The 21,456-nt window shown below is 39.2% G+C and overlaps 1 protein-coding gene across 25 annotated transcripts in view; it reads right to left on the bottom strand.

The window, feature by feature from the left end:
- dlg2 (discs, large homolog 2 (Drosophila)) overlaps positions 1–21,456 on the bottom strand; it is a 208,837-nt gene that overhangs the window by 155,630 nt on the left and 31,751 nt on the right. For 24 of the 25 annotated variants that reach the window (XM_044222406.1, XM_044222362.1, XM_044222370.1 and 21 more), the window contains exon 4: positions 13,590–13,738. In XM_044222406.1, coding sequence (XP_044078341.1) covers positions 13,590–13,738 — 149 coding nt within the window. Of the gene's footprint in view, positions 1–13,589; positions 13,739–16,064; positions 16,108–21,456 lie in introns of those variants that run through there. The other variant, XM_044222377.1, reaches the window with a different exon arrangement.

Below are 21,456 nucleotides of genomic sequence, written 5' to 3'. Positions count from 1 at the left end.
CAACAAACAGGTGCATAAGTGATTCTACACAACCACACTCAAACTGTAACACTGACCTGAAGGTACTGTAACACAACAGATTCAGTCTTTCAGGTAATGACTATTTCATAGCCTGGATGCATTGTGGATAGGCCTAAGACAAACCATTTTGTAAAGGTTGGTGCACTGTATGAGAGGTTAACACTGAATTTTGAGTTGGGACAGTGAGCACTGAACTTCCTATCCTAATGCAAAAAAAGCAATGTATAATACAAAGATATTTTCGGACATGGCTCTGAATGTGCATATGGTAAATACATCTATATAATATAACTTGAAAAATGACAGATAGATGGAGTCATCTCTGGCTGGTCAGCTGTCTGTCTGCTGCTTTGGTAAGTCTTTAATTAGAAGCTCAGATAGGGTAAGCCTACATGTGCCTGGCAACCAAAAATAAATCATTAGCATACTAAAGCATAATACAAACCCTTAGTACACACATGCTTGGCTTTATCACTCCCTCTATTTATAGCAGCAAGCCTTTCTGACTTAAAATACAACTTTTTGTTTATTTATTAAATTTGACAAAGAATGTATAATATTAAGATAAAAACTGGGCCCAGTTTTACTGCATGCTGCGAATGAAACAATGACAGTGACATCAATTTTGCTAATACTGTATAATGTGTTATAGCCATTAATCTCTTCTAAAATGCCTAATACTGTTACATTGCTGATAAACATTTGAAACATTGACAGGATCTGTTTGTAAGATAAATCAGCTGAACTGAATAGATAGAATATCAAATATACACCTTACCATTATATAAAACAACATTTAAATGCAAAACACCCCATGAATTAAGAAAATAACACATTTATTCACTGAGGGAGAGAGATGAATTAAGGTCCCCAGTAGGGACATTGCGGTTCATTGTTGGCGCCTCAACCCCAAAGCCACGGATGTGCCCTCACTCATTTATTCATGGCTAGCCTAGCATATCTGCCCCCAAGTGCCCATTAGGAGGCATAATCATATCCACAAAGAAATGCACCCCAGATCTTGCAGGGCCTCTCTGCAGCACTGCTGAAGTGCAGAGAGCCTCTTGTGTATGGCACTAGTAGAAAAAAACCTGCCAAATGAACTATTAAAGACAGACCAGAAAACTAAATGCCTTGCTATGGTGGACATTTTCACAGTGCATAACATACTGTAGTCCTTTTAAATTTAACGTACTGCTGATTCAAAAGTATGCTTAGACTGAGCAGCAGACATTTAAAAATGAGATAGCATGTTATCTAGAATATTTTCTTCTTTTTCATAAAGCAACTAATTATGCTGTTTAACAGATGAATTAAGTAAACAATTCCTGAACTCTTCTGTGTTAGATCACCTGCTGTTTTATACATCTTTAACACTACGCAAGCTACTGAGGACCAAAGACTGTGATACCATCTTATTGTGATTTTTATTATTTTTGTTTCCAACAAGGGTACCTATTACGGTGTATTTGTTACACTGTATAACTGTACATAATTCCTTCCTACTCCTACGAAATTTGCCTAATCTTCAGAGGGCTGATTGTGGTAACAGAAAAGGGGATATAACAGCAGGGTACTGATGACCTCATGTCAGGATCATCAGTCTCTGAGGACTCTTCTAATCCCCTTCATTTATCCCTATCCTGGTACTACTGGATGACCTCAGCAAAGTGGTTCAGCAGCTCCTGCTGTTACAGAGGGGCTATTTTGAAAGCTATAAAGACATTGTACACATGATCTGTTTGGAAATGTATATTCATGTCCCTTATAACCAATTCTTTACTGTTAGTGCAGACACACGGCAGGTATGATGCAAGGTTTGGCTGCGTAGTAAATAGGATTACTAGTGGATTACCAAACTGGCTGGTCCCATTCCAAGTCAAACATGCTATTAGTAATGTGCCTGGTGTGCACAGACGCACGGGGTCTATACTTTGACACTGGCCGTGAGTCTCCTTCAATCAACAAGCTGCATCATAACAGGAATTATTATAGTCTAATTCAAGTTTATGGGCAAACCCCAAAAGGTACTGACCTACATTTCAACTGACATGCTTTTATGTAATGATGTTTCTGTTTACTGCTGTTCTACTGTACTGGTTTGTTGATATATTCAAACACACATAAACCCTAGCCAGGGTCTGTAAAAACAGTTACTTTCAGTTCAGTAATATCATGAAAACATAGGCAAAGCTAGTAGATATATATTCTACACACTGTGAATCTGACGGCTGTCATATTGAGGACGCTCCACTCTTCCACAATAGGGCTGACACCTTCTGGTCCGTTGGTCGAGTGGTTGGTCACTATGCTCTTGTCCGACCAAATTCTCATTGGTTGGACAATCACTGGTGTTACTTTCATAAGGAGAAAAGCGCTTATTAAACCATTATTTTCGGGGGCAGGAGGAATATGCAGACCTGATGTATTTTATTTTTAAGTGATAAGGCTATATTGTGTTAGAAATAACAATGATAATGAATAAAAATAATATTCAAATATATTTTAATCAATAAATGTGTTTCTATTTTAATAATTATATGGTTTAATAGACAATATGACATGAGACAGGAAGTCAAAACGTTTTCACAACTTTCCCAACCTAATGGGGGCAGCTAATGCTGCACATTTATTCAGCTCCAAACTAATTAACACCATGCCAAAGAACCAGCACAAATCGCTAAATCGGCACCCAGTCTCAAAGGACAGAAGAGCTGAGTGGATGAAGTTTATTTTTGATGGTAACATATGTGCATTTAACTACAGACTGCTTTCTTAACGAGGGCTGGTAACGGTTCAAGCTCAATGATGAATCGATACCGGCTGTCCGTGACCCAACTTCAAAATTGAAAGTTGTGAGTTTTGCCATGTATTATGTTGTTTTACTGTTTAATTTTTTAGGTTAGCCTATTGAACTTGGCTTTAGCATGTTGCGCGGCTAATGTGGCTACTCCCACAGGCTGGGATGATGTTGGACTAATGTTGTAATATTGAGAGACAGTCAAGAGGAACTGTGTGAATGTTAAGCCTCATTTGAAGCCAACTAAATAACGAGAGTAGTAGCTCAACTAGCATTAGCTTTGTGTTATACGGAGGCCCGTTCTCCGTGACCCTCACTGCTGTGTGTGTTTTGCTGCTGTATGTAAATTTACTTGATAGACATACTTGATACATTGAAGAGTAGGTAGAATTGGACTTCCGGTTATGGTGGCGTGCTAAGTAGTCGTGATTATTCCTGCTATGTTGCTAATCCTGAAATTAATACTATATAAACAATCCTAATCAACATAAAAAGTGTCACAACCTGAAAGTATAGCTGTACTACGAGTGAATATGAGGAAAAAGGAACTAAGAACAAACATAGGAAAATTGAAGGGCTCATTAATGAAGAAAACATGTTGGAATTTGACTTCGAAGATGACAGCATTGCAGTCCTTCAAGAGGCAGGTAATAGGCCTACTGACAGCACTAAAAACATGGAAAACCCTCCACTACGGAGACTTTACAGACGCTTAGCTGGCTGAAGGGACTTGAGATTGACATAGGCTATGCCTCACTCTAGGCATCTTGATATATTTGAGTCATGTCACAAAAACGTTAAATACCATTTGTTAAAGGCTAAAATAGTTATAAAAGAGTTATATTACGGTGTAGTCCCTCATTCGTCCAGGAGTTTTCTATCGTAGAAAAGGTTTCAGTCGTAGTCATCTGGACATTCTGTTTTCAGAATCAAGACGTTTCGGCTCCCATCCGGAAGTCATTCTCAATTGTGAAAAAATTGGACGGGAACTGGAAATTTAAGCTACTCTGTGTTACATAAGCCCTGCCCTCAGGAAGGAATCTGCCTGAGTATCTGTTAATAGCTAGTTTCACCTGAAACTGACCTAATAGTTCCCAAGATGGCCCAGTAATCAGTAATCAGGCTTATTGTTTTCTGGCTGCATCTACTTCATCACTGAATGGAGTAGACAACATTGCTCTGTTTCTGTGTGGGTAACTTCACCCTAAGGACAAGTTACCCACACAGAGCAATGTTGTCCATTCAGTGCAGTGAGGAAAACTGCAAAGAACGGTACATAGGCGAGACCAAACAGCCACTTCACAAAAGACTTTATCAACACAGACGACACGCTAACTCAGGATTACAGAGCGCCGTGCATTTGCATCTAAAAGCTACAAACCACACATTTGAAGACAGCGAGGTGAAGATTCTAAGTAGAGAGAAGAGTTGGTTTGAACAGGGTGTCAAGGAAGCCATTTTTGTGAAAAAAGAGAACCCCTCTTTGAACAGAAATGGTGGTCTGAGATTTAATCTGCCCAAAGTCTATCAGAGTGTATTATCACCTCGGTCATGCCAATCACATGCTAATCAGGTACCTAACAGTGATGAGGTAGATGCAGCCAGAAAACAATAGGCCTGATTACTGATTACTGGGCCATCTTGGGAACTATTAGGTCAGTTTCAGGTGAAACTAGCTATTAACAGATACTCAGGCAGATTCCTTTCTGAGGGCAGGGCTTATGTAACACAGGGTAGCTTAAATTTCCAGTTCCCGTCCAATTTTTTCACAATTGAGAATGACTTCCGGATGGGAGCCGAAACGTCTTGATTCTGAAAACAGTGTCCAGATGACTACGACTGAAACCTTTTCTACGAAAGAGTTATATTGTCTTCATGCATACATTATAATTACTGGAAAATATGTGGATTATGTTCAAATCAATAAGCAATGTGAGCAGGAGATTTAAATATTTAAAGAAAATACAGAAGAATGTTTCATAAGGGTTAGGGGTTGCACGTGTGATCAAATCGGATATGTTCAGGGTTGGGTTTTGATTTTAACGCCCTTTCCTATCTTCCACAACAGTTTCAGAAACATAAAAGAACTAATTAAAAAAGGGGGCTATAGGCTACCACAATACAGGATAAATGTAACAACCAATGGTGGATATCTTAGTTGAATGTATTTCATGGGACTGCAGAGGCCAACATAAACTTATCAAAGTAAAGCAGGTTATGAACAGGATAAAACAGCTAAAAGCCAAGATAGTGTTTTTACAGGAAACACACCTACTGGCTAACGAGACATCTAAAATAAAACAAAGGTGGCCAGGACAGGTCCTTTAGGCGTCCTACTCTAATTCTAGAGGTGTAATGACACTAATTCACAAGTCTATTCCATTACAGATTGAAGGGGTAATTGAAGATCCCAACGGTAGATTTTAAACATTCATGGTCGTCTTCTCTCTGCACAACTTAATTTAATTAATGCATTTGGACCAAATAACCATGATGTTAATTTTAATAACTTATTTCTGATAATTTCAACATTACCAGGCAAGCACATTCTCGCTGGGGACTTTAACTTTGTACTGGATCCAAGAAAAGATAGACACCTGAGCCCATCAAAGACATAATTTTATTCTAGTCTTTACAAAAGTTATTCTAGAATAGATTACTTTTTGGTGTCAGCAGAACTCCTCTCTAATACTAGAGGTTGCCATTACAACAGCATAGTCATCTCGGACCATAAAACTTTATCTATGGTCTATGTGGAGCCAAAGTTGATTCGTCAATCCCCTAAGTGGAGATTTCAAACAAAATGGATACAGGACTTAAAGTTTTTACAGTTTTTAGGAGAACAAATTGATATCTATTTTGAGATTAACACATCCCAGACCTCTATCACAACTAGGTGGAAGCCTTCAATGCATTTATTAGAGGTCAAATTATAAGTTATACGAGCAGAAAAACAAGAGAAACACCGGAAAAAATGAGAGATTTGGAAACCAAAATCAAAGAGCTTGAGTTTTCAGGAAGGGCAGAATAAACATGACATGGTATTGGCTCTGTCACTAATACTGTCATTATTATTCCTATAGCTGTCATTCCTATTATTATTAATTTATTAATGTTAATGTTACCACTATTCTAGGTGGTATTTGCATTGTGCTTCCCTCTCCCCTCCCCCCCAAAACCTCCCTCTCTTTCGTAACCTCTCTCTCTCTCTCTCTCTCTCTCTCTCTAAACCTCGCTCTCTAACCCCCCCCCTCTAAACCTCTCTCTCACTCTCTCCAAACCTCTCTCTCTCTTTCTCTCTCAAAACCTAACACGGCACGGCACCATTGAGTCTGGTTCTGCCCAAGGTTTCTGCCTGTTAAAAGGAAGTTTTTTCTTGCCAATGTCGACAAGTTTTTGTTCATGGTGGGATTTGTTGGGTCTCTTCTGTTTGTTCTAGCTGTAGCTGCTGAACCATAAGCAATAGCAATTAGAGCTAACAAGCAAATTCAGGGGATTAAAATTGGTAACATATCACAGGATAGCTCTCTTTGCAGACGATGTAATTTTGTTCCTAAAACAATTAGACACCTCCATACCTGCGCTGTTAGATTTGATCGGCAGCACAGTTGAGAACTGACTTTTCTGACTTTTATAAAGAGGAGGTTCTCATGACTTGAGGAAATCTCTCTAACATATAACATCCTAAGGAAGCATTTCTTAAATTTCTGGAATTGAGGAGTTTTATCTCTTCTATGCAAAACATGGGTAATTCCTGCACTTTCATCCTTAGAAGAAATTACTACCAAAAATTGCAATAGTAATGGTTTGATTTCATTAATATACAACTGGCTTGCATCTGCTTCTGATGAGACCTCGACCATCGAGTCTGGTTCTGTCCAAGGTTTCTGCCTCTTAAAGGAAGTTTTTTCTTGCCACTGTTGCCAAATGCTTGCTCATGGTGGGATTTGTTGGGTCTCTGTAAATAATATTATAAAGAGTACGGTCTAGACCTGCTCTATAGGAAAAGTGCAATGAGATAACTTCTGTTATGAATTGGCGCTATATAAATAGAATTGAATTGAGGGCAAATTTAAAAGAGGTATTTCAAATGATAAGAATTTGAGCATACACTAATTTAAAGCTACTTAATTGAATGAATATAACAGTAATATACCTGACACTTGTTTTAAGTGTAATGAGGCTCAAGGAACATTTATACATTGTATTTGGGAGTGTGACTGTGGAGGTGGGTATGGGTAGCTTTAAGCTGCAGAGGGAGAGGTGGGGGAGTTGCTTAGCTGAGCAGCATCAAGGAGTGATAATTGGCACAGCTGAACCTAGTTAACTAATTATTCTCTCCTTAGAGATACACAGTACATAAAATGCAATATTGCAATAGAGTGGGGAATTGTATGGGGTGCCGTCAACCATCATTCAACCACATCTACTCATTGTTGCATTTATTTTTGCTATGTTAATGTTTTTGTTTTGTTTTTTTTTAATTATGAGGAACTGACACTAAAGCCTGACTTGCCATGAATGATTCAGAAAGATGAGGTTGGTGTAAAATGGTGCTGCATTTTGGTAGAGCTGATCTTTACTTTGTACAACAGATCTGTAATGGACTGTCATCCTTAATACCAATAGCTCTACCAATAAAATTAACATGTACTGTAGTATACTGCTACAACTTACTGTCTGGACATAATGTAGCTTGTTCATAAACTGTACTTTTTGCATTGTACAAAAGTGTAGATGTAACAGCTCTAGCTACATCTTTTTGGTCACTGCTGTAATCTGTTTTTGACATTTATTTTGTGGTTGTTACATCACTCGGGTGCATTGCTGTTTTTTCAGGAGATCAATTCATCTCCTTTTGCTATCAATATGCAGTATATCTAGTAATGTAACATAAGAGGCAAAATAAGAAGCATAAAGAACCATATTGTAGAGGCCACTCATTTTTTTCTTGGTAAGCTACATTTTGATTAATCTTTCATGCTTTTTCAGTCCATCATGGCCCTCAGCCATTCAGCACCACTAATTGGAAGCTTGTCCACATACATCAACTCTCTCCCTCTCACACATATACTCACACGTCTCTTAATTTAACCACTTCCAACAAAGAGCACCTTTTGTTTCAAACGGTAAATACATTCATCTGATGTAGGCTTCTGTATCTGTACCTGGTTAATAAGTCTGTGCTGTGCCTGTACAGTATAATGTGAAAGTCTTCTGCTCTAAGATGTGCCGTGAGCTCTCACCCTATATTACACCTGCAAATAAAATGAAGGTCATGTGTATTTTGGGATATGTGATGTTCAAATGTAGTTGATGGAGGCTAGTGGGGTTTAATGTTTAAAGGAGTTGGATGAACTAAACTAACTTTTATGTAGTGGTGGGTGAATTTGATCAACCTACCAGCAACAGTGGTGGGTAAATAAAAGTAGCATAACAGACCGATTTGTGACATTCCACAATGCAGACTGAATTGTGAATCAACGTCAACTTGTGCATTGAGTAACATGCAAGAAATTCCAAATTAAAAGTTGCTGTTAGCTGCTGGTAGCCCTTGAGCAGAAGTCTGTAGCTAGCTAACATTAACTAGTAAAGATGAAAAGGCTGCAAATCATCCTTTCATTAATCATTCACTCCTCTGACAGTTTCTTTATTTGTGATGCATTTTCAAAGAAACATGACAAAGCCAGCCTGTTAAACTTGGCCAGCTTGTGCTGCATCCACAATGCCTGCAGAAAATCAAAGCTTGCTTAACTACGTTTCATGGCCTCAACTATTAGATGAGCTTGACTTCTGCACGCACTGCAACTTTTCCTCAGAACGGAGGTTTCCAACGCGGCTTCATTAGCTCGGCACAAGTAAGTAAATTAATTTATTCAAAACACAGTTGTACTTGTGTTCATTCGTTATTGCTTAATGGCATGCTAATTACAACCTACATCATCCATGGTATCGCCTAATACTACTTAGCTAGATGTTTGGTTGACTGCCGTGTAGCAGTCCCAATATGATGAAACTATTCATAAAGTCAGTCTAACATTTGATTGTGAGGTCAGTTACAGTTGACTAATGTATGTAAACTTTTCACTGTAGGAACAGTGGTTGAATATCGGTATTTTCCGTTCCTTAGAGTAATCCATGAAAAGTCCAACACAAAAATAACATTAGTCCAACAAAGGTAAATCCACAGGGAGAACACAGAGGCACAGGAAAAATGCAGGACTGAGGATAAACACAGACCTGGTGGGGACAAATGCAAGGCACATGGTACAACAACAATCTGACACTGAACAAAGGAAACACATAGACCTAAATACATATAGGTAGGGAAGACAACAAGACACAGGTGAAACCATTTGACACAGGTGAGAACAATAACAGCAATCAAAGACATGAAGCAAAACTACCAAACACAAGAGGGAGGGAGAATATTAAAAATTAAAATAGGAAATAACAGAACAAAAATTCCAAACCATGACATTAGGAGTTTAAATATTTACCTTATGAAATAAATTAGCCTCTTGCTTGAATATTGTAGATCTTGTTTTATTATTTTTCACATGCAATTACACACTGCCAGTTAAAACAAGAAAGTGGCTAGTAAAAAAATTGATAAATTGTTATTATTTACAAAATTATCATAGCCACTTTAAAGAACATCTGGTTGACTTCTATTTTAGCAATATTTTGCTCTTGCTCTGTCTGCAACCGTGCTCTTGGTTGCACACTGATTTAACTTCAGGATTTTGTTTAGCTGAAGACGAACAAAGGCTGTCCAAATCCTGTTCAAACCCTCCAGCCACAACAGATCCCCATGTTGGGGATCAGAAGTCCAGATCTGGGCCGAAGAGTGGTTCTGGATTTCCTTTCCAACACTTTACTAATAACTAATTCACTGGAGATGGTCAGAGTTCAATGCAATAGAGTTAATTCTTTCACAAGAAGTAAACCCAAGCAAGTTCCGGAACCGGAATTCAGAGCCCTATGTACTGTCTTTTATAGCCCACAAAGTCCCTCATACTCTGGCGGATTCTCCTGGAAACAATGGTGTCATGTCTTCCATATTTGGGCATTTGGAAAGCCTTGAATCTTCCTTGAGGCAATTCTAATGGAATCGGGGAAATTCCACAACTCTCCCCGCCTGGGCATGTTCAGGCAATTCTAGGCATATTTCTGTCACCATTGTTTTCAGAGTGCTTCAGACTATATTTAAAAAAAGAACTTTAATATTCTCCCAGTTACACACATTATATGGTTTGAAGTTATTATAAGTTTAAACACTCTTTCTTTACCAACGGCTGGTTATATATAACTGCATAATCTGTCTGAGCATGCAACATTAGTTTTCTGTGTAAATTGTTGGGATTCAGGTAGGGCAGGTTTGATAATTAGCAAAATATGAAAGATATTTATGAATAGTAATAAAAGTATTAATATTATATTATTAATAATTATGGGGCACCACCCTGGGATCAGGGACCAATAACCAAACATGAAAAACAGTGTCAAAGGAGGCTGCCCCCCTAAAAATGCTGATATTTAAGGTACTATCTTACATGAATAATGGTTGACAGTGAAGGGTGAAGTCCAAGCATTGACCATTTAAAAGATACAATAGCGTAGCATTTATTTAACATTAGCACTGATTAACAATCAATAACTTCAGCCAACAACCGCTAACACAATAAGCATACAACAAGCATATAAGGTCTGTGTGTGTATGGGACAATGGGGAGGGGGGTGAGGAAGACGGTGGACGTGACCCCGTGGGTGGTCATCACGCACAGACGTACGGTGGCTAGTTTTACAGGGAATACAGTATGGAAGTGGTTTTCTAGCCGGGTTTGCCTCATGGGATCCCAGGGCTGAGTCAGCTAGTTAATAGGACGGGTGGTTGCACGGATCTAACTGAGATAACTAACTTAGCTAACAGCAGCTAACAGTTACAATTAGCAGCAGTTAGCAGTTATATTAATAATAATAATGGATTACATTATAACATGTAAATGGGGTCTCAACCTGTAACAGTTTTGCAAGGGCGAGCATGGCTCTAGCCATCTCTGCAAAAGTTCTGGCGCACATCAGACTGATTTCAGAACCGGAATCAAGTGGGGCGAGGGTGCTGATACACCCCCTACCACTACTGAGGTATAAATATTTGGATCGACTATGGGGATGGGTCCCGTTCCCACCCCCTTGGCTCGACCCCATCCTGGTGGGAGTTATGGCGTCTTTGGTGTCCAGGCTTCCTGTTGACGCGAGGGATTTCGGTGCCTTCGATCACAAAGCTTTGGTCTTCCGAGGCCTGGATTCCCAAGATTCTGGCCTCTGGCCTCCTGGCAGGGTCCGCACACGTCTCCCAAGACAGTTGAGCATATGTCCTGATCTTTGGCATTGTGAGGTCTCCCTCACAGCACCGCATGGTGACATCATACTGCACATCCTCATGGAGATTATATAAGGAATAAGGATATGAAATGCTGTTCCTCCTCCTAACCTGGGGCGTACCTGGAAGTACGCAGCTCTCAACCATCTGTAGTACTCCCTTGGGGGTTTGTGCCTTCTTTGCGCGATAGCAAAGGTGCCGAGAGTGGCAGAGTCCCGAGTATTGATCTCAGGTCCCTGGCAGGAGTATCTTCATGAAGACATAGACCTGGAAGTGGTTTTCCAGATGAGCTTTAGTTTTTCACGCATCGATGTGTGAGGTAGATCCAAAAGACAGTGTTCTATCTCATGTAGATAGTCATCAATGTTTGACTTTTTGGGTCGAACCGTTCCACATCCCTGGCAAGGGAGTCAAGCTGTCGGATGTTCAGGCCTTGTTCTCGGGGAGGGCATGGTCCGTCCGAGTCATCCGAAGCTCCATCGTCACTCAAGTCGCCATAGCAGTGAGAGCGGCTTTGTTCTCTCAACGGTGGGGATGGAGTTTGGTCGAGGCGCTGGCGCAAGTTGCGGGATCTATATGGTTCACCAACCGGTGATGGACCAAAGCTGCGCAGGGCTTCATAGTGTTCTTCCCCCCTTTGTTGTGTTCCTTTATGCCTGGCTTCTGCTCTCTGTGGTGCTGCGCGCGGAGCATTTCTGTGCTCTCCCCTAGTTCGTCTCAAGCCTCCCGTGCTCGGGAGAGTTCTGTCTGAGTCGACAGGACGTCCTGGTACAAGCTGGCATTGCGCTGTTGCACCGTTTGATAGCTACACTGTAGCTGAGTGTAGTGCTCCTCTTGCTCTTCAGCTTGCACTTGAAGTTTGCATTAGCAGATGAGGGCTATTTGTCCAAGCACATCCAAGCTCTTTTATCTTATCATCACAGTGTGTGGCACTAGGCTTTACAGAGGTGATGACGTCATAGCTATGCGTCTGGATTTCATGCGCTGTATTGCGCGTCATCCAGTAGGAATCCAGTGTTTAGATTCAACTGAGATCTCACGTTGGCTTCCACCAAAATCTCACATCAATCTTACACCTAAGTGTGAGATTTGGCAGCATTCTACTATCTGGCCTTTGCTTCACATTTAGGCCTCGGGTCAAAGCTTTACCCTTCACAACTACGCTGCTGTCTTTGTTCTCCACACGTGGTGGGGTGAGGCCCAACATCTTAATCAGTATACTGAGTGCACAAGTTAGTCATATGGTATATTCATAATATGTTCATTTCACACGGCACATTTAAATCAATTTACAACATCATCAACTGACACTCCTCTCCCATAGACATTATACTTGAGTCACCAGCCACATATAATTAGCATAAAAAATCTATACGTAAAAGATATTTTACCTTGCTAGAAAAGACATAAAGCAGGTGGACTACAATTTGCTCCTATTAGAAATTCAGAAGCAAAAAGACAACAGTATTGTGTGAAGATGAATATCACATGAAAAAATGTTCTGGAAGACACCCTATTCATATTCAGTCCTTGTTCATGACTTTAGTGTGGCTTTCTTAGAACTCTTGTGCCATGATTCAACAAATTTCAGTGGGTTTCTCATCAACCCAGAAGAGATGAGGCTGGTTTGTTTACAAGGTTCAGCTTCATGGGGAGTCAATTACTGCTTCTCAACTAAAACGGAATCCTTTGAAACAAATGCTTCCTAGCACAACAAGTAAACTTTGAAGTGGTTTGCTGTACCAAGCTGGTATAGTAACAAGCAAGTTGTTTGATATTGAAATGAAATGGTAAAATAACTGTAGTGTCTGATGACTGTAAACATATTAATAATGTACTATAAACAAATGTCAAACCTAAGACAATTTAGGTCCGTTTCAAATGCCAGTTAGTTAGCACACAGGACAATTTGAAAAAAAAAAAAAGAATTGTCAGAGGCCAGGATATGCTGACTTTTAGTCTCTAGTATGGGTGAAGCTCCAAAAACTACATTACCCATATCTCCCGTAAAGCAACTCAATAGTGTCTTTCATTAGACCCTCCCTGCCTCCTATATGCCCACTTCTTTCAATCTCTGCACCTCCAGTTTGTAACTGAGGCTGTCAAACTTCTGTCAATTTTTTTGAAATTTTACATCACATTATGCTGTTCAGCTGACAGCTCAATACAACCAGCACATCTCTCTACAGTGACTTGGCGGTCTATTGACTTGCTGCTGTTACTGCTGCTGCTGTCTGCAAGAAATTTCTCCACCTCAGCCTCCAACTGCTTTACTTCTGCACTTGAATGGCTTTAGCAAACAACCTAGTCATACAGAGGTAATTCTTTAGTCCAGGTATGTCTGAGATTTTGCTTGGCTGATACACTATGTCAGAGACTCACCTCCTCCACTGGACAGGCAGAGTGTGCAAGCTCAGATTTTTGTATTGAAACACTCTCCCACTTGTCTGCCATGTGGTTGACCTCCTCCAGCTTTTGCTCGCAGCTCTTCTGTGTGTTTAGTAGCGTCACTTCATAGAACTCCTGGATATCTGTGGAAATATAGATATTACATGACTGAGGTGCTAGTTAACTTCTTCACAGACAACACAGTTAACTGTGTCATCAATAAAAGAAACACATGTATACATACCAGTTTAACCTAAATCAGCACTGCAACAATACATACAATATATGAAACAGATTCCATCAAATGATGGTTCAATAAGTTATGTTACAGCTGCTGATGCTGCAGTGACGTCCTGTTTACATAGTTGATTGCTTTTGCTTTGACGGCACAACAAATGTTTCCTGGCAAAAGATTTAGACATTTACTAAGAATACTAAGAATTTTAACATTCCTTAAACTTTAATGGTGCAACACTAGGTAAATCACTAGTTTGAAAGAAGTTAGCAGTCACTAAGAACTTAGGGAGGACTTAGTAATGGATTTATGAATAGCTGGTGCAAACCCATTCCTGACTTCTATGCAGAATGCTGCCAGCTATAAGCATAGAACACACACCAAATATAAAGCCCACTGCTGACTCCACTCAATCTCTGGCTTCAACTTCTATTTCAAGAAAAGCTCCCTTGTGCCCAGCCAGAAGACAGTGTTCATCTGCATTGTTCTCAATTTTCAGCTGATAAAACCCACCCTCTTCTCACATTGTGAACACATCATTCTTTTACTACTGTACGCCGATCAATTCAGAAATAAGAAAGAACAAAATGGACCTTCCCACACCTATTGTATGCTTGTATTCCTATGACCAAGTGTTCTTAATACTCACCATGTCTTTAAGGTGGGAGGGAACCAATGTGAACACAGATAAGAACATGCAAATTCCACAAAGAAAAGAGTCACCAGTGATTGAACCCATATTCTAAGGAATATTTTGTAAATAACAGGTTGGGATGGCTGTGTTCCAATTGTCAGTCAGACCCCAAGTGTAAAAGACAGACTTTCTGATTTCTTACTGAATAAAGTGAAAATAAGAATCAAACCTAATATTATATTGATGTCCAGCTATAGGTGAGGCAGACATTAATGTATTAACAGTATATTTACACAGAACAAATGGATAACCAGCAATATTAATAATAAATATGCAAATGTCTGCAGCAAAATGCCCCAAACTATTCATGAACTCTATACAGAGTTTCAGAATGACACTCATACTGTATATTTTGGTTATACTGTTTTCACAATTATGTGTCTACACACACACACCAACATAGACACTACCATAACAACAAAGCTTCCCAGCCAGAAGCTTCATAGCAGATCAACGTGACTGACCGAAAGCAGCATGTGCAACAAATGTACCAAACTGCATGCATCTTTTCCAAACATCAATGCAGAAGTTGAAATGAAAATGAATATTGTTCATTCAGCCAGGACTAGTGACCATATTGGTGCAAACATTTTCACATGGTCTGCATTGACTGAATGACAGCATGAGTAGCTGCTGTATACGCCTCACTGCATTAGAATCTTCTGGAGAAATGGACTCAACATCTGTTGGTGCATCATTACAGCAACACAAAACAGCTGCATCTTTGTTTGGCATTTAATTCAGGTGCTATTGTTTTCAAAATGCAGACACATTTTTGAATGGCTAGCAATGTTTTACCAAAGAACTAGATTCATAACAAGTGATCTGCCACGTCAGTCCAATGCCTTGGCTATGCACATAAAAGACACATTTACATTTACATAGATCTTAATAAAAACAACGCATTCCCAGTCATACACAAATTATTCCATGTATTCTGTTTTTAGAAACTGGAAATAAATTTAACTACATCAATAATAAATATTGATGTAAAAACAGTCACAGTTCTATCTTTTTGCAATTCAAATGAAAACAGGCTATTATGGATGCAAATGAATACAGCAAAAATGCAAATGATTGAAGGGTTGGTGTACAGCGGGATGAGTATATGTCTATGACTCTACGTGGTACAAAACCAGTTGTTGTTAGTTGTCACTCGACAGAATAAAGTTATGCAGTAGAATTATACCTAAACTTTGCAATACAGCAAATGTATTGCAATATAGCTTGTCTTTAAAAGGGGAAATAGGTTCTGTCTTTTGTTTCATTATAAGGAATAAAAATAAAAATAACTTTACTAAAGAAACGATCAAACCAGACATCCATCAGCAGCACTCACCTCCATGTCAATTTGACAAGCACTGACAGTTGGTCTCAAATACTCCCCTCTCTACACTGCTTTACATTCCACAACCATCAAAACTGGCAAATGTGATCATCAATAGCTATTCCTAAACTGAGCTCTATAGGGAAAAAAAGTTAGTAACCATAATTTCAGTTTCAAAAATACAGCGGCAGAAAGTTGTCAAGAGTAACTCACAGTGCAGTAAAACCTCCCTGCTCCCAGTCATGTTGCAGTACTGCGAAACCTGTGAAACAGTGTGCTGTGAGAGGACCAGATGTCTGGTGGCAAGCTAACAGCAAGCCTAATCCTCAGACATAGAGGCTGCCTGTTCCCTTCAATGCAGACAATGACCTTATACCCTGCATAGCTGATTTCTAATTCAGCTCTCTTCTGGGTAATGTGCCAGCACTCGTTTCCAACTATACCCTTAATGAACAAAACTCCACTTCTCCCATCAACAGATGAAGTGGTTCAACAACTCATCAACAACCAGGCATCCAATTCTCCACCCTCTTCTATCTAATATCTACATAGCCTTCTTCTTACACCAGTATAGTGTTTTCATCGTGTTATGTACAAGTTTAGTGTAAGGCATTAAGAACTTGACACAAAGATAGTGACTACCAGCTCTGCTCCATTCACTCCTGAGCTGCTTTAAACATGGCAGCTGGCACGGTATTTAAGGCACATAGCGTGCGTGCAAAGGCATTATGAGCCTAGCAGAGAAAAACTTTAACTATACATCTTTTGCAGGGTGTGCATGTGTATAATACAATGTGTCCTGGCCTCTGAGAGTGATTCCCAACCCAAGCCTCTGTGCAGTAGTGAACTATTATGGCAGTGAGTGAATCCAAAAGATTCAACAGGCTAAACACAGTATTGTCATGACTGTGTATTTAGAGCCAACACCATGGTACTAGTTGTATGTAAATTATTAACATGTACAGCTACTATCCGTTACGCTGCATTCACATTGTAGCCAACATGAGATGGCTGCAATTAAAAATAATTTTCATTATCGATTAAGTGATTCATCATTTTGTTTATAAAATGTCAAAAAAGAGTGAAAAGCACCCACCACAATTTGCCAGAGCCCAAGGTGATTTCTTCAAATTGCCTGTTTTGTCCAACCAATAGACTTAAACCCAAAGATATTCAGTTTAAAATTATATAAAACAGAGAAAAGCAGCAAATGCTCTTGAATTTGAATTTGTGAAGCTTGAACCAGCAAATAATTGGATTTTTTCCTTGATGAATGACTCAAATCAAAAAGATTGATTTTCAATCTATTGACTAATCTATTAATTAATTTTGGCACTAGCCATCAACTTCAAACAAGACAGCAAAATCAGCCTAATGATCAATATGATTTTAATTAAAACAGTCACCAATCACATGCTAATCAGGTCCTTAACAGTGATGAGGTAGATGCAGCCAGAAAACAATAGGCCTGATTACTGATTACTGGGCCATCTTGAAACTATTAGGTCAGTTTCAGGTGAAACTAGCTATTAACAGATACTCAGGCAGACTCCTTCCTGAGGGCAGGGCTTATGTCACACAGAGTAGCTTAAATTTCTAGTTCCCGTCCCATTTTTTCACAATTGAGAATGACTTCCGGATGGGAGCCGAAACGTCTTGATTCTGAAAACAGTGTCCAGATGACTACGACTGAAACCTTTTCTACGAATTAAAACAGTATTTAATTTTGTTGTTACAACAACTATTTGTTTTGTATTGTGTGAGAAAACACCAATTAAAATATTTTAGTTTAATATTTAACATGTACTTTGATTTCTGCTGTAAGTGAAAAGGAAATCAAGGCGGGAATTGGAATAGCCCAGCAAAACCAGGAGGAGACATTATTTTTTCCCATGATTCTGAAAGATGGTCATTAGGAGAAAGGAGGAATTCATTATCTTATTTCTTAGATTAATAGATGGGTAGATGGATATTTATATACAGTATATATAATCTTGGTTGATTTCAGTAGTGATTAAGTTATAATTAAGGAAATTCAACTTTTGAGAATAAGGCCTGCCTGCAGGTGTAATGTTGTGAGTTACACTTGATGCCTGTGCCAGCAAAGATTGCTATCTTCCTACTGAGATTTTCTCCAACTTAAACATGTGCAGTGTGAAGCTTTGTCTTTCTTATCAGTTACAGACTGGCATGTACACATGTTCCTCCCAACTTTTGGTTTATGGGTCAAGCCTTCCCTAATGCTACAGTCATATCATATAATTTTCATGCAGTAGGTGCAATTCTAATGTATGTCAAAATGAGACAGATCAATATATAGATCGAAAATTCAGCAATTTATATAACAGGATAAATTGTGCTTGCTAAAATGTTTAATCATGTAATTATAGTAACAGTGGAAGTATCTGTTAAACCCTTGGCATTAACTGTTAATCCAAAGGTTTTATCAGAAAATACAATGACAAAATCCTAATCTGGTATGGAGTATTTTTGTCAGCAGGGCCACATGTGATTGTATGCATTCTGCTCTTCTGCTCTTCAGCAATACTCAGCTGCAGAGTATGTTATTACTATTGTGCATCAACTATTAGGTGGAAAATCAGGGTGACACTGAGTTCATACAAGTAATATTTAAGATTTTTTTAAACAAATTCAGGATAACATAAAGGCTGAGGAGCACAAAAACAGTAGTTGCATCAAGTCAAACATGGGACATATGTGAACTATGAATTTAACATAAAGCTACTATCTTTATCTGTATCTGTTTATGTCACAAAAATATCTGTACACCTGTAAAATATCTGTATCGGATTTTAACGGAAGTGGGTGTGCCTTATACCAGAAGTTGTTAGACATTGTCCAATCTCATTTTCTGCATTAAAATGTTTTCTACTACCATACAAACCTCGTACATATATCTATAAGAAAATAATACTGTATAATCTTTTGACCATGTACCTGAATTAATCAAATAATAAAAAATTATTTGTATTTGAACCCCACCTACAAAAAAATAAAAAAGTAAGCCTAAACTTAGTCTAAATAAACTTGTGTAACTGTTAATGGTCTGGGTGGAAATTAATAGTGAAAATAATACATTAGTACTAGAATTGTACTGGGCCATATTGGTTTTCTTAAAAAAACTGGAGGTTGTGTATATAATTGGAGGAGGCTCAGATTAATGTAAAGGTCTGAAGTGTCTAGGATGAAAAATGAGAACGCCATTGACAAAAACAGGCTGAATGGGCCCTATTTTATAATTTGTCTTAAGAAGGGAGGCTGTGCATGCAATGGGAGGAGGTCCAGATGAAAATAAATTTTGTAAAAGCTCCCTTGGCCAATTAGAATGCAATTTTGAGACGGTCCCTAACTTCACTTCCTCAGTTTCCTGTCTTATGTCAAGCCGCAGTCAATTCTAGCCTTCAATATCTGATTCTGAGGTAAAAAAAACCTGCAGAACATCAGTCAGCTTTATTCCACACTACACAACTAGTTCCCCTCAGTGTTTTTAGCCGATAGACTATTTGTTTACATGTTGGGAAATCTGCATTATATGAAGTCCTGCTTTGGCTACTAGCAGTTCTGGTTCACACAGTACAGACAACAATCAACTGGATTACTCTGACACTGAAAAAAAGGAAAAAAGTCTGAATCTGATGATTAAGACACAGGATCTCATGAAGTTTAAGGAGTGACCTTTATAATGATTTCTAAACGGACTTATGGATGTCTATCCTTGATGGACACCGAGATCCACTGTAAAGAGTGAATTCTGCTGATTGTAACAAAGATGTGAATGATGTCTATGTGTTTAGATTTGACTGAGTCATGACTCTGAGAAGAAGAGGTGTTAGCTTTGTTGTAATCTGTCAATTATTACGGCAAAAATTCGGATGTTTTTCGAATCTGTTCAGAGCACATTATCTGTGCATATACAAATAATGCATTCGTGCAAATATATTTATCTTAGTGGGTGCGTTAGCTGAATCACTACAGCCAGTTAGTTAGTTAGCTGCAAAGATTTTGGCAGAGTGGGTAACAACAAATTGTTTTGGTTTTTCTCAGGAATTACCACAATCATTGCATATATTGTAAAAAAAAAATGGTGGAAGAATTATTCAAATCTTTTATTTAAGTAAAAGTAGTAACACTGCAATGTCCATATTATGCGAACCTCCACTGGCCTCCACTCAGCCTTCACGCATCTTGAAAATAACAACACCTACATCAGAAAGCTGTTTGTTGATTCAGCACAATCTTCCCCATGAAACTGATTTATAAAATTTAGCACTCTGGGTTGAGGACCACACTCTGCAACTGGATATTGAACTTCCTCACAAACAGACCCCAGACAGTTCAGATTGGTGGTCACACCTCCTCCACTCTAGTGCTGAACACCGAAGCCCCCCAGGGCTGTGTGCTCAGCCCCCTCCTTTTCCTGCTGTACACCCACGACTGTAACCCCCGACATGGAGAGCACTTTGTTGTGAAGTTTGCGGATGACACTACCATCATCAGATAATAAACAACGATAAGAACAACCTAATGCTCAGCAAAACCAAGGAGCTGATCGGTGATTTTAGGGTAATGGACACAAAGATGAAAGACACCCACACCTGTCTACATCAGTAGAGCTGAGGTGGAGCAGGTGTACAGTTTTAGGTTCCTGGGAATCAGCATCACACAGAACCTGTGTCATGGACATCACACATCTCCATGCTGGTAAAGAAAGCTCAGAAACCTAAGGAAACTTAAGAAGGCAAAATTCCCATTCCAAGTTCTTTTTAACTTTTACAGAGGAGCAATAGAAAGCATCCTGACTGGAAACATTACAAATTGGTATGGGATGTGCATGGCCCAGGACCGGAGGGCTCTGAAGCAGGTGCTTAAAGTACACTACTTGAGTAAATGTATTCACACTAGAACATGCCGGGAGACTTCACATGATGCGCCTCTTTCCTCTCTCCTTCTCTCCCACTCGATCTGTATGCATTTTTATCCCATTACTGCATGTTACTAACTCAACATCTTCTCTCTCCCGTAGTTCTGTGCTTTCTCGTTTCTCTCCTCTCTCCTTCTGTCGCTTTCAGCAGGTATTTCTGCCTCCGGAGCTGCAGAGTCTGGATCTGTGATTCTGTGCCACCTGCTGCCCCCGTGTTCCTGCTCGACAACTGCTACTACAGTTGTTGTTATTGGCTCTGTTACTGATGCTGACATTATTCTTCCTATAGCTGTCATTGCTATTATTACTAATTTATTAATATTAACACTACAATTACTATTCTTCTATATAAAAAATATAAAAAAATTCTACGTGGTCGTTGCATTGTGCCTCCCTAACCCTATCCCCTTCCCCCAAACCTCTCCTCTCTCTCTCTCAAAACCTTACACGGCAGCGGCGGATGGCCACCTACCATTGAGTCTGGTTCTGTCCAAGGTTTCTGCCTGTTAAAAGGAAGTTTTTTCTTGCCACTGTCGCCAAATGCTTGCTCATGGTGGGATTTGTTGGGTCTCTGTAATTAATATTATAAAGAGTACGGTCTAGACCTGCTCTATAGGAAAAGCGCAGTGAGATAACTTCAGTTATGAATTGACTTTATATAAA

This window comes from Siniperca chuatsi, linkage group LG14 (genome assembly GCF_020085105.1).
Source record: "Siniperca chuatsi isolate FFG_IHB_CAS linkage group LG14, ASM2008510v1, whole genome shotgun sequence".
NCBI classification, from domain to species: Eukaryota; Metazoa; Chordata; class Actinopteri; order Centrarchiformes; family Sinipercidae; genus Siniperca; species Siniperca chuatsi.
Note: the sequence above shows the minus strand (reverse complement) of the source record. Positions and strands in the feature narration are given on the sequence as shown.